This window comes from Centruroides sculpturatus, unplaced genomic scaffold, assembly GCF_000671375.1.
Source record: "Centruroides sculpturatus isolate CEXI.00-Female unplaced genomic scaffold, Cexi_2.0 scaffold209, whole genome shotgun sequence".
In the NCBI taxonomy this organism is placed as follows: Eukaryota; Metazoa; Arthropoda; class Arachnida; order Scorpiones; family Buthidae; genus Centruroides; species Centruroides sculpturatus.
In genome coordinates, this window is record NW_019384446.1 from 147,006 (window position 1) to 173,713 (window position 26,708).

Sequence of the window (26,708 nt, forward strand, 5' to 3'; positions counted from 1 at the left end):
TTTTGGGAGCTGTCGCAAACGATCAAGCTGTTTAAGGAAACGAAGACCAGCGATCACCTATCCAGTGCACCGACAGGAAAATCGAGTGGAATCGACTCCTATGGAAATGATTGAGTTGATGCCGGTAACCTTTGAGACGAGTCCGCCTTCGAAGGCTCTAGAAACGTTAGAGGTTAATCAACCGATGTTGATGAGACCCGAACGGGAAGAATCCATTATACTACCCGTCGGAGTCGAAACTATTCCTACTCAAATGAGGCATTTATGAAAATAAGGCGGAGGAACCTCGCACCTTCGAAAATATATCCTAACTCGTGTAATTTTCTATTAAATCGTCGGTCAGTCAAAGAACCGAGACTCAACTAGCTTTCTTTTTCCTTTCTTTAGAATCAAAGAATAATCAATGGAGAAGCAGAAAACGTCACCTTCTACCGAGACGTCGAATACAGAGAGGTCTCGCACCCCAAGTACAACGACAGATCCGGCTCTCTTGGCCTTGTTCAGATGTCCAGTGTGCTTCGACCAAATGTCTCCGCCAGTATATCAATGTCCCGCAGGACATGTAATTTGTTCTTGGTGTAAACCAAAGGTACACAACTGTCCGACTTGTCGAGGAGACATGGGAAACCATCGAAATCTTGTGTTAGAACAGTTAGGAGAAATTGTCGCATTGCCGTGCAGATTTAAAGATAACGGATGTCCAGAGATACAACTCTCACGTGAGAGGAAAGCCCACGAGAGATTCTGCGCTTACCGTACCTGTGCATGCCCTTCGATGGAACCAACCTGTCATTGGGAAGGAACACATTACCAAATAATAAAACATATCAACGATACCCACTCCGCTCTGCTCTCTCTCTCGAACATCCCTCAGTCCGATTAAATATAGTAGGATTGGAACTACCCCACTCTTTGAAATGGGCGATCCGTCTTTACTGTCATCAACATTATTTTGTTGTTCAATTAATCAAAATGGAAACTGAAAATGATGCCTTTCTGCTGTATGCCATCGTTAGAATGGTGGGATGTCGTAAAAATGCTACCTACTTCCGTGGAAGGATTGAAATACGAGGGAGGGGACGACTTCTGCTCTGGGAATCAATACCCCGAAGCGTAACCGGTAGTCTTGAACATATTACATCAACGGGAGATTGCATGACTTTACATTCGAAAATGTTGGAACGAATGTTAGAAGAAAAAATCTTAACCGTAATCGTACATATATACCCCGCGAAAAAACGACATTCCGAAGAGGAACTCGAACCGGAGGGAGAATAATAGTTCTTTTATACAGTAAACAACGCGACTCGCGTACTCTGAGTAAAAGAGACCGAACATTAAGACCACTTCCCTTTGTGTTTCTGTAGACTCATTCCATTATGGCCGAAGCATTTTGGTGGGAACCCGATTTCGAGCAGTTCGAAGAGGAACCGGACGCCCCGCCGGAAAGAATAGTACCTCCGGTAGACCAAGAAATTATTCAAAACGCCATTCGGCGAATCCAGATCTCTACTTCCCATTCCCGACATCCAGAGCTGCTCGTTCTACCTCTAGGAGCGGATCCGTCCCCCGATTTGCAGGAGAAAATAAAAACAATAACAACCCTCGCCACGAAAAAGGCAAAACAAATTCAAAAGAAGAAGGAAAATAGGGAAACCAGCGAGAGAACAGGAGACAACCCTTCGAAAAACCTTTCGACAACAGAGAAAAAATTTGGAGCCTTTCCTTCCAGGCCCCAAACGGGCGTAGGACGAGGCCAAAGATTGTTAGAGACTTTACGGCAACATCTACGAGAACGAGAATGAGAACAGGGACAATTGACCGAGTCAGAAACAAATCAACATCTTCAGAAATAGACCAAAAATATTCAATTACGACGCCCTACTTAATCAGGGGGCACAGATCTAGAAAAATAAGGACTGTGAAGCGACAAAAGCACACTCCAAGGTTCTATTTGTTTCGCTTTCTGCTAAATTAGTTATTTTGTTGAATTATCCCATATGTTATCGAATATGTTATCTTATATGTTATCCCATATGTTAACGAATATGTTATCTTATATGTTATCCCATATGTTAATCTTTCCCATTATTCACTATTATCAATAAATGAAAGTATTGAAATTTTTAATGTAAAAGGAAGTATTGTCATTAAAACTAAAACGGGGAACATTGAGTAAATCTGAGATCGAAAATGTGATCTCTAAATGGAAAAAAAAGGTGTTACAAAAAAGTGACCAAGGTTATATTCGACTAACCTATGTTCAAAACAATGAAATATAATTCACGGTAAAATGTTCTTTCGCATGTACGGTCATTTTCGGATGAACAAGAGTGCGGACTGAAGGCTCTGGGAGCTGTCAGCTAAAATGCTGCTAAATTACTAAACCGAGCAGCATTTTAAAAAGGCAGAGAGCACTGTGGGTTCCCAGACGAGGTTCGAACTCGAGTAAACCGTGAAATTCTTGCTCGACACGAGATGTAAACAACGAGACTCGGAACGGTTCGAGTATGTGTCAACTATCTGTTAATGTCTTAGCGGAAGACAAACTCTAACACGAGCGCTCATAAACAGGTAGATCTTTGACTCGCGTGTCTATAAAATGTTGGCCGAAATAAACCTTTTCGAACAAAAAATAGAGGAATTTTTGATAGGTGAAAGGTGAAAATGATCGTTAAATTCTTAGACGTCAAAAATGGTAAATATCGGCCTGAGTTATGAGTGCGAGTGTTATTATTTTATAAACAGTCATCGAGCAGAGTCGACAAAGACGTATCAGATGGACACCTCGAATCGGACCTTTCCCGTGACCCGAAAAGTTTCGTCTTGCACCTGGAGACAAAGGAGAGACCAATCGGGAAGCGAGGAATGGGACGAGGGACCAATCCGAAATGCGAATAGTGGGGGAAAAACTATAAAAATCGGAACTTCAAGATCGAAGAAGAGTCTCCTCCGGATTAAACCTACAGTGGTGAAAAATTGTGTTGTGCATCCGCTGCTCACCGAGGATACCGCAACGAAACAACGAACTTCTGCTTCGTCCGGATATCCTTCTCGTCCGCCCGAACTGCGACCGAGATCACGAACTTTCGCCGTTCCCAGGAGCACCGAAATTTTGGAATTATCCTATATCGATGTAAGCATGAATTCGAACAATTAAACAGGTTTTATTTTGTAAAACACTTGTGCATCATTTGCCTCCTTCGCCACCGCCCACATACGCGGTTTCCCTTAGGCTCATTCTGACGCGAGATAGACTTTTTCCCCTTCAACGTCGGCAAACCTTACATACTGGTATGTTTTTATGATAGTTCTGTATAGTTGACAGGAGTTTAAAAAAATCCATTAAAATATTTGATATTTTTATTCCGTTCTCCGATTTTATATTACTCACGAATTTTAATGTTAAACCAGTGATATTACGATTTCATATATCCCATCTTTAAGGGGATATAGAAAAAACATGCACAATTCTTGTATAATGTTAAAAAATTAATAGTAACTTTGACAGCATCATTTACAACTAAATTTAATGAATGAGAGAGATGAACAAGGTACAGAAAAAGCTCTAGAATTTATTTTCCTTAAATTTACGATTTATGTATCCGTTTGTCATAAAAATTTGTCTTTCCACTTTTTCCCGAGACTACAAATATTCGCATACAAAGTAACTGGTTTCGACTTGTTAAATAATTAAGTGATTAGGGAATTGGGGACATAAACAAAACTCTGATGAAAGAGCCGAAATTTTACTTAAAGAAAAGCTTAACCGAACCATCTCTAGCCGAGTACAGCAGAGACTGATTTCTTAGATATTTTTTTAATAATATAATAGCAAGACAAAACTGCAATTTCATATTTGTATTATTAATGTAATAAAGACGGAAATTTTTCCAGTTCAGTGAGAGTGACCGAAAAGTTGTAAATTTTGGAAATTTCTGAGGACACTTGGTTCTAAAACGAATTAGTTAGAAAACAAATGACTATTAAGTTTAACTTATCTATGGTGAGAAACGTTTAAAATTTACAACAGCCCTGTCACGTCCTTTGAGATATACTAGTGATGTGACAAAAGAGGTATTTGACATTGATCGGTATTGGCACCCTGGGGATTTGGCAGTCCGTGTGTGTGCATGCTCTGCAACCATCTTTGATTCCATCCATTAGCCAGTCATAGGGAGCTATTTGACTAAGTGCATTGTTTTAAGATTTAAAAAGTAAAGAATATTTTATATTTTTGTGTATGTTTCTTTACAAAGCTATATTTAATTATAATTTTCTTTAAAAGTATATTTATACAATTGAAGAATATTTTGTACCAGGTATGTACTGGTACATCCACCACACATTTTATTTCACCAAGTAAGTTTTTATTATTTTAGTTTTAATTGTAGCCCTTATATCATGGCTAGCGATTCGGAATGTAATTGTGATATTAAAAATGCATGTAGAGAAGTCTACGGTTTTTACTGGCTTATCAAATAATCGATACAGTAGGATCCTATCGTATTGAATAATTGATACGATAGGAACCGAATGGACCCTAGACCAGGCATGGCCAACATACAGCCTGCGGGCCAGATCCAGCCCGTCTAATGAATTTATGTGGCCCGCGATCAATCTTTCAATATTAGCTACTCAAATCTGAATAGCTCGATGAAAAATTCCGACGCCTAAAAAAAAAAGTTAACTATTACAAATCTCGTAAGTACAGCGTAGAATGTTGATAAAGCATGATAATGTGAAAAATGTATCTATAATCTCTATCTACAGTTTAGTCTCTACGGGGTGACACCACAATGAGATCTCGCACTACCTCTAAATCTTCCTATGGCAGCCTTTGGTTCGGCCCGTGGAAAAAGTTTTCTTTCCAATTCAGCCCAGGGGCAAAACCTGTTGGCCATCCCTGCCCTAGACCATCACTGATGCGCAATTGATTGATTGCCCCTGGATGTCGGCTTTTTACAGAAACACAGCTTCCCTACCATCAAATGTCATGGCATGCCACTGGTTGGCACCCTTAGAAGTAACCATTCTAAGAGAAATTCCTGAAAAATTAAAAAATTCTAAATCACATGCTGGTAGTACTTCAATATTTTGTTATGACAGCAATAAGACATTAGTTTCATACAAAGCTAAGTCAAATAAAGTTGTTTGTTTTGTCAACTATTCATGGTCAACTTAACATTGATGAAAATACAGGAAAACCACAAATAATACATTTTTATAATAGTACAAAGGGTGTAGTAGACACAGTAGATCAAATGTGTTCAAATATGAGTCAAACCCAAAAGGTGGCCACTATGCATATTTTATAATATGTTAAACCTATTGGCAATCAACAGCTATGATATTGTGAGATCAGCCAGGACGTAAACAAAGTTACACCACTTACGGGCGCTCGATCGTGAGATCGGCTCTCGTAACTTTTTATAGGAGGGCTTTTATAAACGATCCTAATCGCGAGATTCGGATCTACGTCAGGATTCCGACACCAGTTTATCAGTTGTTTTACACGCGGATAAACACGCGTGGGGAAATCCTATTCCGATAATAATTGAGAGACATTTCTTTATAAAATAAATAAGAATAAATTTAATAAACCATAAACAATTAAAACTAATACAAACTATTATATAAATGAGAGATAGTAAAAGCGAATTTCAATCTATAAGTCGAGAGAAATACGGACTTATACTATAACCGATATAAGGTCGAGAGAGAGAGCACACAAAATCATTTAAGAACATACAACCTGATCGTTGTCTTTAAACTTCGGCTCTGTATATGAAGTATTTGTTTCACTTCTAGAATTCTCTGTCTTCTTTCCTCTGGAGAGATCAACTTAACTTGATACATTTATATCTTTAGACTTAATCCTTGTATATTGTATGGCTCATAGCATAGGCGTTGGCCTTTAGGAGCAATATGAATGGAGTCCTGACTCTTCTATGTCTGTCGATGAACTCCCCGAATTCTGATAAATTTCCGCTATATCTGCTGATTTTCGACCAATCATCAGACAGAGACTCTTTCATGTGAACGGATGAAAGGGGAATAAATGAGGGGTGAACATTTCCCATCAAAGCTATATTTTTTGCAGATAAGGGAAAAACACAAGATGTTCTAACTTCCCTAGAAGGAAGTAGCATCTGTTATCTATCTTTCCCACATTGGAAAATCGTTAATTTCTCACCAAAACGAAATAATATTTTATGATAATATTTAACATCATAAAATAATTATTAATTGTAGACTCAGGACTATTCAGATCTCACAATATCTATGTCTCTAATAACGTTAGAAACAAAAAAAAACCAATGTCCCGGTGGGAATTTCTTTATGAAGATGGGAGACAAACTCATGGAGCCCTGGCTACAACAGCGTTTACAGACAATGCCTTTGAGGCATGATATCAGAACCATGATACAGGATATTCTAGGTGATGTGCCCAGTGTAGAAGCTCCTACTCATTCTGCATTGAATCTGCGTAAAATATGCTATTTATGTCCATTGAAAGCTCGACAAATGACAAAACACTATTGCATGAAATACAAAAATGCATTTTGCAGCCCCCATAATGTTAACATACGTAGCAACTGTGTGTAATCTTATTTCCTAAATATTTTGTCCTTATTTAGTTCCTATTTAACCATACTATTGTGCCATGTAACAAGTTCCTATTTTTATTAAACATTTTTGTTGATATTAACGTTTTTTAATGTGTAGTTTGCTCGATGAATGTGTAGTTATAATGTAACTAAAAATTAAGTTCAGTTATCTAGGGTTAATAAGGCTAATGCCTGTTACAATGAGATCATCAATATTGCCACCTACTGAGATCCTACAGGTTGACCCAATATCTTTGTTATCTACAAACAGATTGTATTCATTAAGAAAATCTTCCATTATCCTTTTTCTTATATTTGTATGTCTGTAATACTAAGATTCAGAGGGGGACAGTTGGAGTCTGCACAAATTAATACATTCTTAGTTGTTAACTACTAAATATCTTCTGTTTATTTTGAACATTTAAAGAAAGTTTAAGTTTTTGATCAAGGTAAATAGAGTAAATATAAAAAATCTGTTGATTCTGTGAAATTTATACAATCACCATATCTCCTGTTCTTAATTTAGTATGAAATGCATACTTTATGTTGAGTCTTCTGTTCAGGATTATTGTAGCTCAACACAGTATTGGCACATGTTATATAACAAACTTCTAAACACTTCTGATATTCATAGGGGATCTTTTTCTCTTATTGATATGGTTCCCCTTATGTAACTTACAGGCAAAGCAATGTTATTTTTCATTATATAATATCTCATCAAAACTATGATAACTTTACATTAATTTGTTTTAAGATGCTGACACTTGCACTAGTCAGTTTATTCTAAAACTATCTTTGTAATTTTGGTTATGTTCTGCTAAAGGAACCTTGTTTTACATCAGTCTGTTGTTTGTTTTTTGTAAACATATGTTATATCTTGCATAATGTAAGCAATACTCTGTGGAACTGCTAGTCTTATTTCATGCTCATTAGAACATTTTCTGAATATATTGTACTCTGTCTGCACTTTGTACACAGGATATAGACACATAGCAAAGTACACTTTGTGCACTTTGCTGTGTGTCTATACCAGGCATGGCCAACATATGGCCCGTCTAATGAATTTATGTGATCAATCTTTCAATATTAGCTACTCAAGTCCGAATAGCTCGATGAAAAATTCTGACGCCTGAAAAAAAAAGTCAACTCATTGTGCGTTTAGAGTTAACCCTCCATTACAAATCTCGTAAGTACAGCGTAGAATGTTGATAAAGCATGATAATGTGAAAAATGTATCTGTAATCTCTATCTACATTTTGGTCTCTATGGGGTGATACCACATTGAGATCTTGCACCATCTCAAAATCTTCCTAGGGCAGCCTTTGATTTGGCCTGTGAAAAAAGTTTTCTTTCCAATTCGGCCTGGGGCAAAAACTGTTGGCCACCCCTGGTCTATATCCTGTAATCTGAAACATCTAGTAACTATAATAAAGTTCAACATGAACAAACAGACCATTTAAATTTAATTTTCCTTTTTTTTCAACAATTTACAGTGCAGTTTGGCTGTTACCTCAAGAACATTTTCTTGGTGTAATCTTTCTCTTTTTTCAAAGTGCACTTTGTTCCCAGGAAGTTTTTTGTGGAATCTATGGATTTTGTCTCTATAACATCAATGATATATTCTTTTTAAACATCCATGGTGATATCAAACATGCAAACTGTTGGATTACATTCTTGTAGCTAGTTACAATAGCATCATGGTATTTACTTCTTTCCTGTTCCTGTTCAAGATTTAGTTTGTTTGTTTCTGTCTCACATTCTGTTATAATGCTATTTTTGAAACATTTCATTTTATGCACAGATTTTTAACTGTACTGCATTAACAGAAGCTTTTAAAAGTTGTTGTATACTCTTTCCATCAATAGAGCCATTTTCATCCTTAGTAGTGACAGACAGCATTGGTCGTTAACTATACAAACTTTACTGCTTCAGCAATTGCAACACAGATGCTATGGCAGCATAGTTGCTATGTTGTTCACTATTTTGAAAGTGAAATGAGTTGAATTTTGTCAAGGTCATAGGAAACTTTTCTAATGTTTCTAAACTTCCTATAAGTTAACTCATCTCATGTGGAATTTTCTTTAATATCTTTATGTGCTATTTCAAGAATTTAATGCTTCTAGTATATCTTGTGTCTTGTATGTGGTTTTTGAAGAGAGAAATATCACCATAGCATTTGGTAGCCATCTGGTGACTGTCTGGACTTTGCAAATTTGTTTCAAATAAACTATACATTTTGATTTTTTGTCACCATTTTTTAGAAAAAAGTGCATAGATTATTCAAATAAATATGGTATTTACATTTATATAATGCAACTTTCAGTTGATTTTTTAAAATGAATTTTTCATACAGTGCATATATGCTTTTGTTAGAAATTTTATGTAACTTTACCTTATTTATGTATAAATTATAAGTTGTTTATATTTGAAATAAATTAAATAATTTTTTAAGTTGATAATTATTTATCCATTCAAGAAACAAATCTCTTATAATTTCAATACATTTATAAGTTGCACAAATTCTTTATGAGAGCTCTTGAATCTAACTCCCACCAAAATCATGCCCACTCATAAGTTAATTTCATTAATTTGTATACACAATAATGGTTGTTTTTAATATTCTTCATTTTTTTAAATCATAAGAGAAAAACATACAATAATATAAATTTTGATAAGTTTGAAAAACTGCTTTATTTTGGTATATATATATGAAGATATGCATTACCCAAATTATTTTAAGGACACCTGGTATAAAAATCTGTACAGCATTCAGCACTAATATATAAGTTATATTAATTTATTTGTTGATATATTAGAGAGGTGAATTTATGGACAAAATGTATTATTACAATAAAAATACTTTGTATTTCAGTTTGTATTATCAAATTATTATATATATACTGTGTTGTATAAATAATTTGAATGTATGCATAATTTATGTTCGTAACCTTTCAACAGTGGAATAGTCAGGTATAAAGCTACCCCTTAGTAGTGGAGAATAAATGTGCAAAATTTTTAGAGAATTTTTCCATGTGTTTTTTCTCATTACTGTTTCAGAAAACGATTTTGTAAACAGTTATGTCTAGTAAAGAAAAGTCCTTTTTTATTGTTACATAATTCATTTTTATGTGAATTTTTTTTTGCAGTAGTTTTTGGCTAGTTTTCGGTGATACCCCAAAAGAATTTGACGTATATATACGTCCCTCACCACTGCCATATGATTGCCCTGGATGTATAATATACATCCCTCACTGCTGAATGGTTAAATATTTGAACCTGAAGAATAGCGACAAAATAATTCAAAAACATTATTTCTACAAAAATATCTATTGCTTGATTATGATATGATAAAGAATGTGTTATTTTCTTTAATAAATTTATGCTGAAGGAAAATATGGTGAAAAGACATCACCCTATTTTCCTTCAGCATAAATTTATTAAAGAAAGTTTCATTTGCATTAAATCAAATCAAATAATTATTTGTTATTGATTCAATAATATATATAATGTACATTAAATAGTTTAATGCAAATGAAACTCTCTTCAAAAATTACATATCTAAAAATTTATATAGATGTAAAAGGAAAATAAACTAAATTTTTAACTGCAAGAATGTTAAAACTGAAGACTGACAAGCCAAAATGATTATTTTATTAAATTTTTAGTAAATTATTCATTTTATTTTTTGAGAACTTTCTACTACTAACAGGTTAAATTAATGTAATCATTAGAAATTAATAGATTTTGCTTTTAATAAATATATAATTTTTTAATAGGAAATTGTGAATTTGGACCAGGATGCAAATATTCACATATGTCACCAACAGATATTGAAAATTTGAAGAGGGCTGGTAAGCATAACTTAATTAATAAATAACATTTTTGTTTACATAGTTCATAAAGTTTGTTTTAACTTCCATGTAAAACTTGAGAATGTAAATAACTACAGCCTGACAGGAGCAGGAAAAAATATGTATTTTAATAGTAGACTGAACAAAAATACAAAAATTTAACAGACATATTTTTAAAATTTAAACGAAAATACCATGATATTCAGACAGCACAAACATTTTGCAATACTGGACATATATTAGAAGTTAGGGTGTGGATATGCAGGTGTGAGTGAGCGAATTCGCCAAGTGATGTGTGAGCAAACGAGAAATGTGATAAGAGGTGATGACGTTTCTCACTCTTGTTAAGTACAGTACAACTATACCAATATGAGCAAATTGGAGAAAATGGTGAAGTCACATGTTCATGTTGAACTTGTCACAAAGACATGTGAATTATTGCACTGTATGGAAGTAAAAATTAAAATGGTTTGACTACAACAATTACTATTAGCAAAGAAAAATGTTTGTTATTACAATTACTTCATAATTAACACACAAAAAGAAAATGAAAATATGGTGCTTGTTCTCTCGGGAAACAGCAAAAGGATAAAGAACTTTATTATATCTTAGTTGCTTGTTGTTCTCTATTATATGTATTTTCTTAGCATGATGTTGCCATTGTCCTGTGTGAAATGTTTTCAATGGCAACATTGTACTAAGAAAAAACTTTATTATAATTTAATAAAACAGAATTTATCCTATAAAAAACAAAATTGTTAGTTAAAAAAGAAAAACAAAAACCTTTTTATATATATAGTAGATGAAAGATAAGAGAAATTGCCATCTGCTCATGGAAAGGCACATGCACAGTATTTAGTGAGACAAGGTGAGATGCAATAAATATCAAATCCTATCAGATATTTGCGAGAGCCAGAAAGTCACTCTCTCCAGAGAGATTTCTCACTTCTCACTTGTGCATGGTTTTCCTTTGCAAGAACTATATCACTTGCAACTTCTCACTCACTACTAGATTTGCATCTGCATAGTTGCACGCTCACTTGTGTGCTAATTACTTGAATGAATAGCAAGAAATTTAAATAAAATGACACTGAATGTTTTTAAGGCAATAAATGAAATTTATTTATTTTTGTTAAATAATAATAAAACTACAGTATGTCTGAGAACTTGATATTTTGATGACAAAGAAAATTACATGCATGTGTAAAAGTATATTATCTGACTCTCAGCATTCAACATGAACCTAAAATTTGACTCTTGCATAAAGTGCATTAAACCTTTACTTTTCAGACTGAAAATTTGGTATTTTTGTGTTTGACTTTCCCTTTTCTTTGAAGTCTGACTTTTTGCTTTCTTTTATTGTGTTCTAATTTTGTGGACTTTCTTCTAACCTTTTCTTATATGGAATTGAAGTTAAAAATTGTTCTTTTCATCTTCTTCTCATTAATGACCTTATGCTTGTTTCATCTAAAATTGAGGGAGATTTGTTAAAGTATTTTTTGGAAATCACTTGCAATTGACATCATAGGCCTAGAAAAAACAAAAGTCATTGATGTTGATTTTTCAATAAAATGTATTTAGAATACTGCATGGGTGATACTGATACTGGGTGAATCCATACTGCATGGTACTGGGAAACTTACATGTTATGATATATATTCTCGTTCTATAATAAACATTTTCTTTAATTGCCTATTTCTTATCATACTTGTGTATGTCACATAATAAGAGATATAGTAGATGTAAGGAAATGTTAATTTACTCCTCTGAAAAATCAATGCAAAGGACAAAACTTTAAACATTGCATGCACTTCCAGATTGCCCTGAGTACAATTCAAAATTTGCCATGATAGTACAAGTAAGGCATACAGCCTTTCTTGAACTATCATGGCAATAACTGGTACCTATTTGTCATTAAAAAGACATGGACTAAAATAACGTTATTCTGTACTGGACAAAGATCTACTAATTTTGCAAGGATGTCCCAGAAGTTCTCGATGGGATTTAAGTGTGGACTTCACTGGCTATTTCAAAATGTTGATTTTTCCATTCCTTGAAAAATCCATTTACAAGTATGGATGGAGACATCATCTTGTTGAAAGATTTACCTTTCTCCTGCAAGTAAAGGGTTTTTGGGCAATAAAACTCTGATAATAGGTAAATGTAGTCATTGGCAGTTCAGTTTTTCTTCAGAAAGGCTATTTCTGTTTTACGATCATATACAAATTCTGCCCAAACAATAACTTTACCTCCCCATCCACTAGCTTTAGTCTTAGGCTTTTTCTTTAAATCATGCCAATAATATTTAAATCCATTAGCCATAAAATTAAATTTCTTTTCATTACTGAAGATATTGGAATTCCAAACTGTTTTCTTTGATGCAATATGATTGTCAACTTATGTTATGCTTACTGTTCCAGCTGAGCCTATGTGACTCATGCATTACTCTCTTTACTGTTTATACACTAACAAGAAGTTAGAGATCAGCTAGAATTTTACTTGCAGAGCATCCAGTTTTGAGATATATTTGATAATTCTTGCCTTATCTCGATGTATTAATTTTGATGGTCTTCCATCTGGATTCTTCTTTCCATAATTCATAGGGTCTATTATTATTTTATTTACATCAAGAAATTTATACAATAAAGCTTTTTGTCCTATAGTTTATTTCTTCATATGTATATTAACAATGTAGTTATATTTAAAGGACAATCACAGCACAGACTATAGGTTGACACACTGATATTCTTTTTTCTATATATATATTTTTTTCAAAATGTACATATCAGACTTAAGTCTCTCTTCAGTTGGAGTAAATGCTTTCACAGAGAAAAATTTTTCCACTTTGTTACATTATAAAAGAGAAAAAAATATTTTTTTAAAAACAAAAATTTACTTACATTATAGTACAGAACAAATATAAAAAAAGTGGTGTACATATTTCAGTAATTAAATTAAACATTTTAAAAAAATTAAACATTTTTATGGATGATCATAAGATGACCACAAACGAATTTTGAAAGCTGAAAACAATAATTTACATTATTCTTTCAATCACTATATCAGTGTATTTCTATTAATATTACCTGCTTGTTTTTGTTTTTACAAACAAAAACAAGCAGGCAATTGTAAAATAAAACAATTTTAATCGATGTAACTGTGAGGCTGTAATCTTATACACCAATATGATAAGTCCTATTAATAGAAATACACTGATATAGTGATTGAAAGAATAATTTTGATTAAATTAAGGACATAGATGCATATTAATTAATAATTTACATTGTTTTCTGTTTAACTGAGATGTAAGCTCTAAAGATATTGTTTTATGTTTAATTAACTGAGATGTAAGCTCTAAATACATCTCATTCTCTTCAAAAACTTGGAACAGGAATTGAGTTTTTGTAAGGGTATACTGCTCTCAATTTCCAACACCTACTCCTAAACTCTTCTCAGAACTAATTTGTTACCAACGTTCTCTATCATTGAAAAACGAATTTGGTGTTGTGAAAATGATAATTTTCACAACACCAAATTCGTTTTTGCTTTCAATGTTATGATTTATGATTTGTCATTGTTTGGCCATTAGAGATTATTAAGCATCTGTTTGCCCTGATATCATGTGATATCTCGTTATGATCATGTGTGATTAAAATGAAGATTTGTGTATCTTAATTTTCCTTAATATCGTGATTACTCATATTTTAATACATACTGTTAGAAATAAAAACACCTTCTTATTTCCAGTAAGGCAGCAGAGGCTTAAAGAGCATAAATACTCCATCACTAAGAACACGGATGGTACTGTACTCGCGGCTTTTGCTAAACAGCAGGATGTCAGCATTTATTGGGACAAAGCATCTATCGTTAGGGCCACGAACAACAAACAAGTGCTGAAATATCTTGAAAAGCTGGAAATCTACAAAGCCCACATTAACAAGGGCTGTATTAACCATAGAGATATGGATGGTTTATCCACTGCGTGGAAATCATTTTATCATAGCACATAATGGTTATCTCATAATAGGCATATATTTTATTATTGTGGCAATAATTCGTTTTTGTTTTATAGTTATTCCTATATGATTCGTATGCGCAATTTGTTTTATACTACGCGACTGCATTTTACGTTGGAATTAATTTGAATTTCTAAAAGTTTTTGTATTGCTTGTATTCTATTTTTAGCATTCCTTTTTGTTTGAATTTGTTTAACTGATGAAGGCTATTAAAAATAGTCAAAAATGTTATCATCTTATTAAATAATAGTTTTATTGCTGGAAATAATAAGGTGTTTTTATTTTTGATTCATTATCCAGCAAGTTCTTTATTTTATTGCATACTGTTAGATCAAGTACTGTATATATAATTTGGATTTTGTCTTTTTGGAATTTAATTGGATGAATGTATTTTGGATATTAATTTTGGACACCATTATATATTGTATTAGGCCCATTTATAAGAATTTTGAGTTTTCAAGTTTTACTGTTTGACTTAACACAATGCTGGTTATTTTTTCATAAAAACAATGTCTAAAAATGGAAGGGAGTGGTAAACAGTATAATATCTTAATGTTTATATTTGATATAGCCGAAATGGAAGAAAGAATAAGGAAAGAAGGCAAAAAAGTACCAATTCCAGACTTCGATCTTGACTCCTGGCTACGGAAACATACAGAAAAGAAACGGGTGGATAACGTGAAAGAGATGTCCAGTAGTTTCGAATTCCCTCCTAAGTTGCTTAGCATAGAAAATATGACACCTTCACTTATTCCGGCCAGACCCGAGGAATTTCTCAGTGATAATATTGCTGAATGGGAAAGCTGATATCAAAAGTATAGTTTCATTTTAAGAACATAGTTTTTATGTTGAAAACAAAAAACTACCATAAATATTTTCTTTATGTGAAATTTCAACATTTCTCTTACTACTAGTATTTTAATTTAATTATTTTTTTTTGAATTTTTGGAATGTTTTTTAAGTCTCCAAATTTTTTCAAAAATTTTTACCCGCGCAAAAAAATTTTATTGCGATTTTAATCAACCTTTAATGACGCGCGATTAACGCTTAATTGTTTTTTAATTTAATGGGATTTTTTTTATCAAATTTAATTAATCGTTCTAAAGTTGTGCACGGATTTTACTTCGGTAAAGTTATTTAAAGCTACTTTCTGATATCAAAAACGACCTCCGATAGTTTTTAATTTTTTTAATTAATAGATTTTATTATATATAAGTTTAATTAAGTCGGGGGGTCGGAAATCGCAATAAAAATTTTAATTTTTTAAAAATATTTAAAAATACACGGCCAACTAGTATTCACCCTACTATAAACTCATCGCCTCCCGAGACTTCTATGAGAATGTCCCGGGAAATCCGACTCCAGCTGTTCTCAAGTTCATCAGGCTGTGTAAACAATGACTCATCGGTGTCAAATTTCACAGAAAGGCGAGACAAAGGAAAATAAAATTTGAAGCTTTTTCTTCAAAATTAACGCATTTCTTTCGTTTTTTTCAGTTTTAAGTATTTTTTATGTTTAATTACATAAATTAGATGATCAGGAAAGATTATTTTAAGTATTTTATTGTTTAAGCAAAAATTATTTGCTTATTTATTGAATTGTTGGCTGTGTATGACCAACTGAAAACCTGTTTCGAATAGAAAAGCCATCTTAAGGATACAGCTATTGTATTTTCTGATATATTAATTAATAACTTTACAATCTAATATAGAATATTGGATCAATCTGTACTGTGTACTACATTTTTGTAAGTGTTTTTAAAATGTAGTACACAGTACTACATTTTAAAATCACTTGTTTTTGTAAGTTTGAAACATGTTCTGCATCACTAATAAGACCACTCTCTCATACAAAGGCTGACAGGGAAGCATGACGTTTGTAGTATGGGTAAATCATCTTGAGGATGCCGATTACCATGTTAACTATTATGTACCACTTGTCAGGTTATGCCATTTATCAGTAACAATGGAGCTGAGGAGCACTGTTCAACAAAAAGCATGATGCACATTTTTTAGAAGTGGTAATTTGGTGACCCTCACCCAGCCGAAGTTTTGAACCTATTTTAATGTTAGACATCACAGCAGAATTCTGAGCCAGAACACTATTCTGAAGTGAATCGAAAACCTGAGAACAATAGGTTCAGTATTGCCAAGGAAAGCTTGTAGAAATGAACTAATTGTTTGGACTTGTAAAAAGAGTGAACTGATGAGACAAACTGTGGATAATAGCCCTCATTGTTCAGTGGTAAGCTCTAAAAGATCAATTACACAGGAAATCCAAGCAATTTCTGCAAAACATGGTTCAGTGGGCAATGGTGAACTTCACAAAGCTACAGAAATGCATTAAATTAATAAGGATTGATACCAGTCGAACAACAATGTTTCTTGAAATTAATTGGCACTCTTACATTATTTTTCCAATATAAATAGAAATGCATGCCATTTAATAAAGTTTTTTTCTTAAACAAATAACTATGATTATTCTGAAAAATGTCATACTTTCCTGCCAGACTCTGTAAATGCCAGCTTATTTTGGCACTACATTGATTTGTATCATTTATATTTACATTAACTGTTACAAAAAAATAAGAAGCCTAAATAAAAACAATTCCTTCAATACTAAAAAAGTCTTTTTAAATATTCTTTTTAGGTTCTTAGAGCAAAATTAGTATTATATTTTGCAGTCTATAAGGGTATGCCCTTAGTGTACTGTACATTGTGTCAGAAAAACACGTTAGGTCATTGAACAGTGGTTTTTAATATACAGTGGTGCCTTGTATAACATACGCTGTGAATAACGGACTTTCTGTTTGGCCATTACATGACTCAAGCAACGGACAGGCTGCAAACAACGGTCTTTCTGCGAACAAGTGCGAATGATGTTTCCACACTTTTGCCATTGCCAATGACAATCTGCTATTTTTATAACATATTAGTATTATTAGAATATCTGAAGTACAGAGCTTCCATTGGGATTCGGATTGCTCCCTTGTTTATTATGTACAGTACATCACCTCAGTGCAGAGTATTTACATTTATTCAAGTGTTGTGCAAATCACAGCTTCTAAAAAAACAGAAAGGCGATTTCAATTGAAACAAAGAAGAAATCATCAGGAATGAAAGTTGACAAAAACTTCCTTGTCAAATGGGGAGAGGTTAAGGATTTTACCAACACTCACTGTCCAAACATAGCTGAGGCCAATAGGATCAATGATCTCTACAATGACAACATTGCCCGTCATTTTCGACAGGTGTTGAAGAAGAGAGAGAAACAGACCACCTTGGACATGCTTTTAAAGAAGCAAGCTGCCAAAAAACAAAGAATGGAACAAGAGGAGTTGACCCTGCAAACTCCGGCAGCCTCTCCTGAATCTGACTCCAATTAAAAAATAATAAAAAGAGACCTGCTGCAATGTATAAAAAGTCTGTATCTGTATGAATGTGTGAAGTAAGTGTTCCTCCACCACATCCTCACAACATCTGACTACCCGGCATAATTGGTGACTGCTCCATTTTCATTTTTTTCATGATACAGTACGGTTATTTTATGCTGCGAAACGAATTATATGTTTTAACATGTATTTCTATGAGAAAATGCGTTTCGTATAACAGACTTTTCACTTAACGGATGTGCACCTGGAATGGATTAAGTACGTTATATGAGGCACCACTGTATTACAATAAAAAAAAAAAAACTGAAAAAAAGCAAATATTAAGAAAATATAACATAACTGCATGAAATTAATAGGACCACAGAAATTATTTTTTAACCGAATACACACAGTAATGGTAATTTGAAGAATTATACAAATTATGCATATAATTGAAACAATGGGTGAAATGTTTGATTTTATTGTTTGTGATAATTTCATTATATTTTACATAATCTCCCAAAATAAGGTTATTTCCTAATATCAGGATTCACAGAGAATGTTCAACACATTTATGTAGTATGAGGATCTTGTCAGGTCCAAACCCTCACTGAAATTTGTGTTAAAAAACTTTTTAAAGGAAAAAAAAAAATAGAAGCTAGAAATAATTTTTTTGTATGGAAATGTGACACAAACTTTTAAACAACAGAAGGATGCAAGTCCTAAGATTGACCATCTCTACTTGGGGGATTGAATTAAACATTGATTTTGACCTCTCCCACGATCTAAGCTGATATCTCAGACATTTCCAACTGTAAATTTGATAAATGAAAATCTTAAATATTTGCCTGAAATTCATATTAAAATAATTATAAAAAATCAAAGAAAGTTGAAAAAATGAAAGCTGTCTTTGATTTTTTATAAGTATTGCTATTTGTTTGTTATATATATGTTTCAGTCAAAACCCGTTTTTAGTTAGAACGCGTTTTAACTAGTTGAAACTAGTTTCTATGAATGTCTTTGTTAAAACCCGTTTTGTCTAGTTAAAACTAGTTCTAACTCAAATTCATTTTTGACTAGCAGTAAATTCTAGTTTTAGCTAGACAAAACGGGTTTTAACAAAGACATCCAGTATAAACTAGTTTTATCTAGTTAAAACGCATCCTAACTAAAAACAGGTTTTAACTGCAACATATAGAGTGATTCGGGTTAAGATACCTAATTTTTGATATTTTCAAACGGTGACGTCACACATGTCGTGTATTTGTATGATGAATTGTCGGGCCAATATTGAGTGCAGAAAGCTGTAGTTGGCTACCGTTACTTAATTTTCTTCATCCGAGTTAGATAAGAACGAAGTTCTTGTTGTGAAATGTTTCTAGAATAATTTTAAACTAAAAGTTAAAATGGAATTTATTAAAAATTGCAAAAAACAATTATATGTGATGTAGTTGAGGTTCTAAAGTTTCTATTGTCAGCTACCGCCGATCCCGATCGGACATGCTGGAGCATGTGACTCTACTAGGCATCTTACCCCAACAAATGGAAAATATGCCACATTTTTCTTGGGGTAACGTGCCTATTTTTTGTTAATTGATTTCCAATATGATATTCCTATTTTTAATAAACTTTTGTTTTCTCGTTTTATTGCAGGATATGAATAGAAATTATATAAGGACTTCTCAAAAAAGTTTTTGGACTGAAAAAAGCTTTCAGCTAGCTATAGAACATGTTAGAACGGGTGGAAACTTAACAATACTTATACTGTGCTGTCATACTTACTATGAAGTACTTTGTACTACATATGCAATAAATTAAATTTGGTTAAGAAATTCAAAAATTAATTTTAAGCAATTATATTTGTTATCTTACCCTAATGGCATTTGGCATCTCACCCGGATACTTGGGGTGAGATGCCTAAAATGTCAGACAGTGAAAAAGTCGTCATTGCAAACACAGTATAGAATTTTTTAAAATAAACTCCAAACTTTTATTTGAAAGACATACTCCAGAATATGATATTTTCATTAGAGGGCTCCTAAACTCAAATTAGAGCTGAAATTTCCTTCATAAGCAAAATGTTAGGCATCTTCCGCCAAATCACTATACATAACTTTATTTATTTGCCCCAAACATATTTATGTAGCTAAAAGTAGTTTTAACTAATGTTAAAAGTTAAAACTAGTTTTATCTATAATCAAAACATGTACAGCAGTAAATTAACTAGACAAAACGGGTTTTGTCTAGTTAAAACTAGAATTTACTGTAGTCAAAACTGAATTTGAGTTAAAACTAGTTTTAACTAGACAAAACGGATTTTAACAAAGACATTCAGTATAAACTAGTTTCAACTAGACAAAACAGGTTTTAACAAACACATTCAGTAAAAACTAGTTTCAACTAGTTAAAACGCGTTCTAACTAAAAACGGGTTTTGACTAACATATATAACAAACAAATAGCAACAGGAATAAAGTAATATCAAGGACATGAAAGATTCTATACATTGCATTGTGAGTATAAGATTATTTTGCATGTGAATGTTTCTGCACAAATAAATGCAAAGTTGGATTAGACAATCAAATGAGTCAAATGCCATTTTCTCGTGCCACCAAACAACCAGGTACATACAGGTAATGCCAGCTTTGATTCTGACGTATTAACATCTCTGTATTTCCTCTTTCCATTATGTAATAGTCAACCAAGTTTATTTAAGCCCATTTTGTACACAATTATACAAACTTTTTTTATTAAAAACACTTTATTCACTTACAAAATACAAAAAACTTCATGTAAAATCAATTATGTAATTAGCTACATCATACTAATTAAGAAAATTTCATGATTTAAATAAAATTTATAAACAGACATTTGCGTTGTAAAATCAAATTTTCTTAAAGTGAGGAGGCGGTAAATTCAAAATTTAAAGAAAAGAAATCATGCACTCCACAAGAGGGAGAAATAGATTATCGCATATTTTGGCCCAGCAAGGATCTTTTCAAGGTCATTACATTTCTTCCCATCCTTCCCCAAAATTCATAATGGGAGCAGTGGAATTTTGGAGGAAAGTGGGTTATTGTTGATGTTTCTGAAAACCTGACTTTAACCAGATGTCATGCAGGTTAAAAAAATTGGGAGGGTTGTGTATGGGACACAATCACAATCGTTTAAGAAGCAAATCTGTCTTTGTGTTATTAGAGGAATGATAACATGTAAATGAATAAAGTCTTGCTGGTTATCACATTCCAAGTCAATATCTATTGGTTCATGCTGCCGGCAGCACACTCAAAGTATTCGTGTCAGAATCGACGCACTCTGTTTTCTTATGCTCTCTACACAATCTGCATTGTTTGGCATTAATCATTTTGGGCTTTTCTGATTCATTTTAAATTTTTTCTTTTCAATGATATACATTTCTTACATTTCTGTTTATATTTTCTTTTAAATTTCTTTGACACTATGAAAATTTTCTTCAATTTGCATAGCTATCAACTAATAACTTTATAAATGATTTTCTATTTTATCAGTTATTATTGCTAGATAATGTAGATCCTGTCATTCTGTACAAATTGACACCAATTCTGACGTCCTATCTCTTTGTGATCTAAAGTTCACTGCTCAAATGCCCTTTTCCGTGCTCATGCACAACTATTATCCTTCCTTCGCATGGCTGCATACCCCACTACCTACCATTTTAAATATGGATATAAACCTATCCATAAAATTTTAGATCATGATATCATCATTTATACTTTATGAGAAATAAGTGTGACAAACCATTTGTTTGGTTGCTCCAGTTTTTGTATACTTACCTATACTGAACCAAATTTAAAGACATGTTTGGATGAAAAGAGAGTGAGAGATGGACTCCACACTGTTTGTGGATTCCCTGACTTTCTAGGTCTGTACAGACCCTACAACAAGTAGTGATAGACATTAGACATTGCATGGTGTGACTTTTATCCCAGACTTCGCTGACACAATAGCATTTCCAAGGGATTCAAATGAAATGTGCCATTGTACACTCAACTAATTGTGCAATCTCATGGATTACTAATGTTGCTTAGCCATTCTTGGCCATTGGGATTATATTTACTATAGAGCGTTTACATGCTCTAAAGTTCTTTTGCATGTTTAACCTGTTCTGCATTGTTCCCTAAAATATTTGTGTTGACCTCATTTACCTGCGTCGGTGATCCTGAATATTTTCGTGTTTACATTGGAATGTTTTTGATACTAGATGTCGCTATGCATCACAATTTTTATATTAAAACGAACTTTTAAAATATAATTTTTTTTTGGTTTCTATATTTTTCAATGTATTTATTTTGTTTGTGCAACATAAAAAAATAATTCTTAACAACACAGTAAACATGATTATTATTTTTAAAAAATTTAGGCTTAACATTGACGAACAATGTTGATAAAAATTTCAACATTGAATAGGTTAAAGTGCCAACTTTGACCTTTAGTATCTCCATGGCAAATGAACCAATTTGATAGTTAGTGGCCATAATGAATACGTTGTCATCTGAAATTTTGAATGAATTCATTGGATTGTTTTGGACTTAGGCAATAGCATTTTGTTGGCGAGATTTAGAATGAGAGAGAATAGTGACATTAAGCTACTGAATCTAAAAGGAGTCTGCATATGTTTAATTGCTCGTGTGAGAGCTGACCGCCTCATATTAGCCCTTTTGAAAGTTTCATTGTAAAATATTGAATATTTATAAAATACTTGACAAATATGTTAAAATTTTAAAAAATGGTCTATCAGTTATCACATGGCATGACTTACTGCAAGCTATCACATGACTGTCAGATGAGTAAAGAATTATCATGAAAACTTTAATGAAATTACTAATGGCTGGAAAATACTTAAAATTCTGTAAAAAACTGGTGGAATCAGTTTGAAAAGTAAAGCTCAGCATAAACATCTAAACAAAGGAGACATTTGCAAGTTGTGGCATAAGAATACTGCAACCAGATTTGTCAGTAAGACTCAGCATGTGATTAAAGTGCACGTTACACAGACTACAACTAAAGGAAGTTTCGGATGAAACAATATCACCATGATAAATCAGGCAAACATGGTTACAGACAAAGGCTTTGAGATTTACTGTGTGCCTTAAAGTTGTTGCACCTACAATATTTTGGCAGAACATTAGTTAGAGCACCTTTGAGCAATATTAGTGAAGGAACTTTATTAGTTTCACAATTCTGTGCATAGCAGGGGAATACATTTTATGGTAATGTATCTATTCACATCACTAAATGGTAACTGAGTGGATAAAATCACTGAACACTAATAGTTGATTCCAGTTTTGTATCTAATAGACACCTGGAAAACTTGTAACCAGCCTGTTTTTTACTTCATATATAGTTTTACTCCATTCATCCTAGCCTGGTCAAAAAATTCTCTCCTTTATTCCCAATGTAAACTATTTATCTACGGCAAATTATTCTCATGAACGAATAAACCCTGGGAGCCAATCAACATACACAAATCTTTGCTAACAAGGGTGTAACCTATGAAAAAGTTTGGAAAAACCTTTTCAGTTATGACATTATTTTAATGTTAATTTGCTTTCTTGCATATTAAATTTAATGAAAATGTTGTGAGTAAAAATGGAAATAGAATAAAAATAAATTCTGATTCAAATTAGAATTTAAATTTAGTATTTAACAAAAACACATTTCTTTGACAATAAACTTCAACTAATGCAAAGTTTTAAATAATATAAATTTATTTATAAGATGGTAACAATGTTATTTTATACTTTTTATAATTTTTGCTACAATTTCATTGAATTTAACTTTAATACTGAATTAAGAATTTAAATAGGAATGATTGTTCTTGCAAGGGTTGCAATTTCTGTAGGAAAACTAAAAGTAATCCATTCTATGTACAAAAAAATACTGCAATAACTTAGTTGACATAAAAAGTAATTAGTCACATAGTCACACCACTTGTTTCTTTAATGAAATATTTATAGTTTAGAAGTCTAAAATTGTTATCAGTTGGGAAACTGGAATTACATGGCACGTATTTACATTATTAAACATCTAGTACATTTACTTACTGTACAATTCATTTCCATTAAATAGAAAACAAATATTTTGCAAAATTCTGTAAAAATACAATTCATTCCACTAAAACTTATTGGAAGTACTTTTTAATACAAATAAATTCATTATCTGTGTTCCAAATTAAATATCAGATGTAATTATCCTCAAACTATCTCAAAAACCAGATTCAACCCCTTTTAAGTACAGATTCTGGTAAATGACACAAACTAATGTAAAAAACTAGGCATATTCATATATCACAATTATTAAGAATTAACACATTATTTTTTCCTCAGACTTAATACTGAATGGAAGATGTCCAATTTAATGTATGAAGTGTACAGTTTTATTTTATAGTGCCTTTAACCTTACTTTATGTAAAATGGCTACTTTACAGTTTCTTAACAGAATTTCATTGTTGCAAATTCGTGGCAGTTAAACAGCATTTTAGTTCAGTTGGATTATTTACCACATGTGAGTTTCTCTTATTTCTCCTATGATCTGACTAGCTCTTTGTAATGCCTAAAGAAAAGTAAACAATATTGACTGTTAGATCATTTAATTTTGATCTTTCTAAATAAATAAATTTTAAAATATTTGTACCTTTAGCATATCGGATGCTTCTTTACGTCTTATGGCAATGTGTTCGGATTCCTGTAACAGATCTGTAAATTTGTCATGTTTATAAAGATGACTCACCAACTCGCTCTGTAAATTATCTTTAATAAAATTAACTAGAAAATGCATGATGGCTTTAGGCACTGAATCTTGAATGTTCTTGCGAACAATTAGAAAGTATGAGCGAATTAAACGTTCTGTAAATAAAAAGAATTATATTTTAATACATTACTAAGCTTATACCATATTTTATTTGTTACAAAACAGGTAGAAAAATATCACTAAATAAAATGACAGTGTTTCTTTTGAACAAAAACTTGTGCCAATTATTATTTAAATGTGCCCACTAATTTCCAAACCCATATCTTTAAATCACTAAGAAGATAAATGCTACTCATTATAAAGTTCTTTTCTTTATTTTAACTGTATAAAATGTTTTCCAAGCTTTGCTAGCTCATCATCAGACACTGCAAAACTCATTTGAACAAGAGTGTTCTTTTGTTCAAACAAGTAGCATTTATCTTTTTAAAGTGATTTGCTACATAACTGTAATATCAATAATAATAAATGACTAAATTCTGTCAACAAAAATTACTTCCAATTCTGAAGATAACCAAAAAAGTAAATTATGTAAAAACAATTTAATATAGTACAGTAGGTGATCGGTTAACAAACACTTTCGCAAAAGATTTTTATGTTCGGACAATGAACATCTCACAGAACAAACACAAGAAGCAGTGACGTAAAATAATGAATACCAATTGGTCTTCCCTTGTCTAGGCAACAATTTGAAACTTTTCGGAGCACAGGAGATGTCGACATTGATTGGACAGTATTCCTCTGAACCTTGAAATTCTCCCTTGTAATTCCAGCCTTGTATTTTTCTGACAGAAACAATTCTTTTATAGTATTCCCAAGATTGTTGGGCGGGCACTTGTTAAGTTTTGTGTCGGTTTTTATTTTCAAAGGTGAGAGTATAATATTTGTGCAAAGGTGGGCAGAAGATGCATGATGTTGCTGGGCAGTATGGCTTAAACAGATCTACAGTAGGCCACAGATCAATCTTATCTAAGAAAGATACTGTATAATCAAGAAGACTCAAGCAGCTAAAGGAGTAACAAAAATCACACCTGAGAAATAAAGAACATTGAAGAGTTCATAATGGAACCTGAAATGAATCTGACAACAGAAGAACAAGAACTCTTGAATGAAGAACACCAAAAAACTCTGCGAGATATGTTTTCTTCTGAAAAAGATTAATGCCACCATCTGCTATTTAAAAAGTATTATCTTTTGAAGAAGTGGGAGGATGTGAGAACAACAGTCTTAGAAATGCATCTAAACCAGTGTGAGATTAATAGGCTTGGGGATCTCTACAATTACAATGATATTAATTACTTCTGAAAATAAGGCTGAAGAAGAGAAAAAAAACAATTGACATTAGACAGATTCTTTAGCCCTCACAAATGGAAAAAACATGACTAATAAAAATGCAAGACTGTGTATATATTGTATTTTTATTATTACAAAGTCTTGAAATGGATTATGTTTGTTAACTGATCACCCACTGTAGTTTACATAATAACAATCCAAAATTTTTAAAAACTACTGTTCTTAATAAAATGAAAATTTATAATTAATGAATATTCTGAGTTTTCTGGAATAATTTATAATAATATATATTAGAAATCAAGTAAAACTGTATTTATGTTAAACAAAGATCCCTTTCTCATGTGTTACAAAAATTTACAACACTTTTCTAGAAAACTTATCTAGACTTTTTCTCATAATTTCTCATAAAAACGTCAAGGTTATTTATTTGCCACCAGACAACAGTAATTCTTCAACCACTGGACCAAGGCTTAATTGCAATGATCCAGGCACACTATCTGTGAACATTTAAAAGTATGACAGGCAATTGATACAATAGTGACAGTGAAGAAGTATTGGAAGTCCTATCACATTTGAAAACCATCATCAAGATTGTGTCTTCCTGAAAAGAATGAGCCGTTTGGATAGCATTTGGAGAAAATTGTAGTCAGATGCTGTTTTGCTATGCTAGCACAGAACCATTGGCAGAAGAAATCACAAACACGGCACATGATCTTGACCTTCCAAATGTTAATGCTCAGGAATTACTTGACAGTCATACTACACCATTTTCAAAAGACTTT

At 32.4% G+C, this 26,708-nt stretch overlaps 2 protein-coding genes across 6 annotated transcripts in view; one reads left to right on the forward strand and one right to left on the reverse strand.

Annotated features, from left to right (window-relative positions):
• Window positions 1–19,970, forward strand: part of LOC111620396 (zinc finger matrin-type protein 5-like) — a 41,895-nt gene extending 21,925 nt beyond the window's left edge. For 3 of the 4 annotated variants that reach the window (XM_023362313.1, XM_023362311.1, XM_023362310.1), the window contains exons 4-5: window positions 10,388–10,462; window positions 15,050–15,394. In XM_023362313.1, the coding sequence (XP_023218081.1) occupies window positions 10,388–10,462; window positions 15,050–15,285 (311 nt within the window). In that variant the 3' untranslated portion in view covers window positions 15,286–15,394. Of the gene's footprint in view, window positions 1–10,387; window positions 10,463–15,049; window positions 15,395–19,501 lie in introns of those variants that run through there. The other variant, XM_023362312.1, reaches the window with a different exon arrangement.
• Window positions 19,971–24,275: 4,305 nt separating this feature from the next.
• LOC111620397 (dynamin-1-like protein) overlaps window positions 24,276–26,708 on the reverse strand; it is a 93,303-nt gene continuing 90,870 nt past the window's right edge. For both annotated transcript variants that reach the window (XM_023362315.1, XM_023362314.1), the window contains 2 exons: window positions 24,520–24,731; window positions 24,276–24,438 (listed from right to left, as the gene is read on the reverse strand). In XM_023362315.1, the coding sequence (XP_023218083.1) occupies window positions 24,382–24,438; window positions 24,520–24,731 (269 nt within the window). In that variant the 3' untranslated portion in view covers window positions 24,276–24,381. The remainder of the gene's footprint in view (window positions 24,439–24,519; window positions 24,732–26,708) is intronic.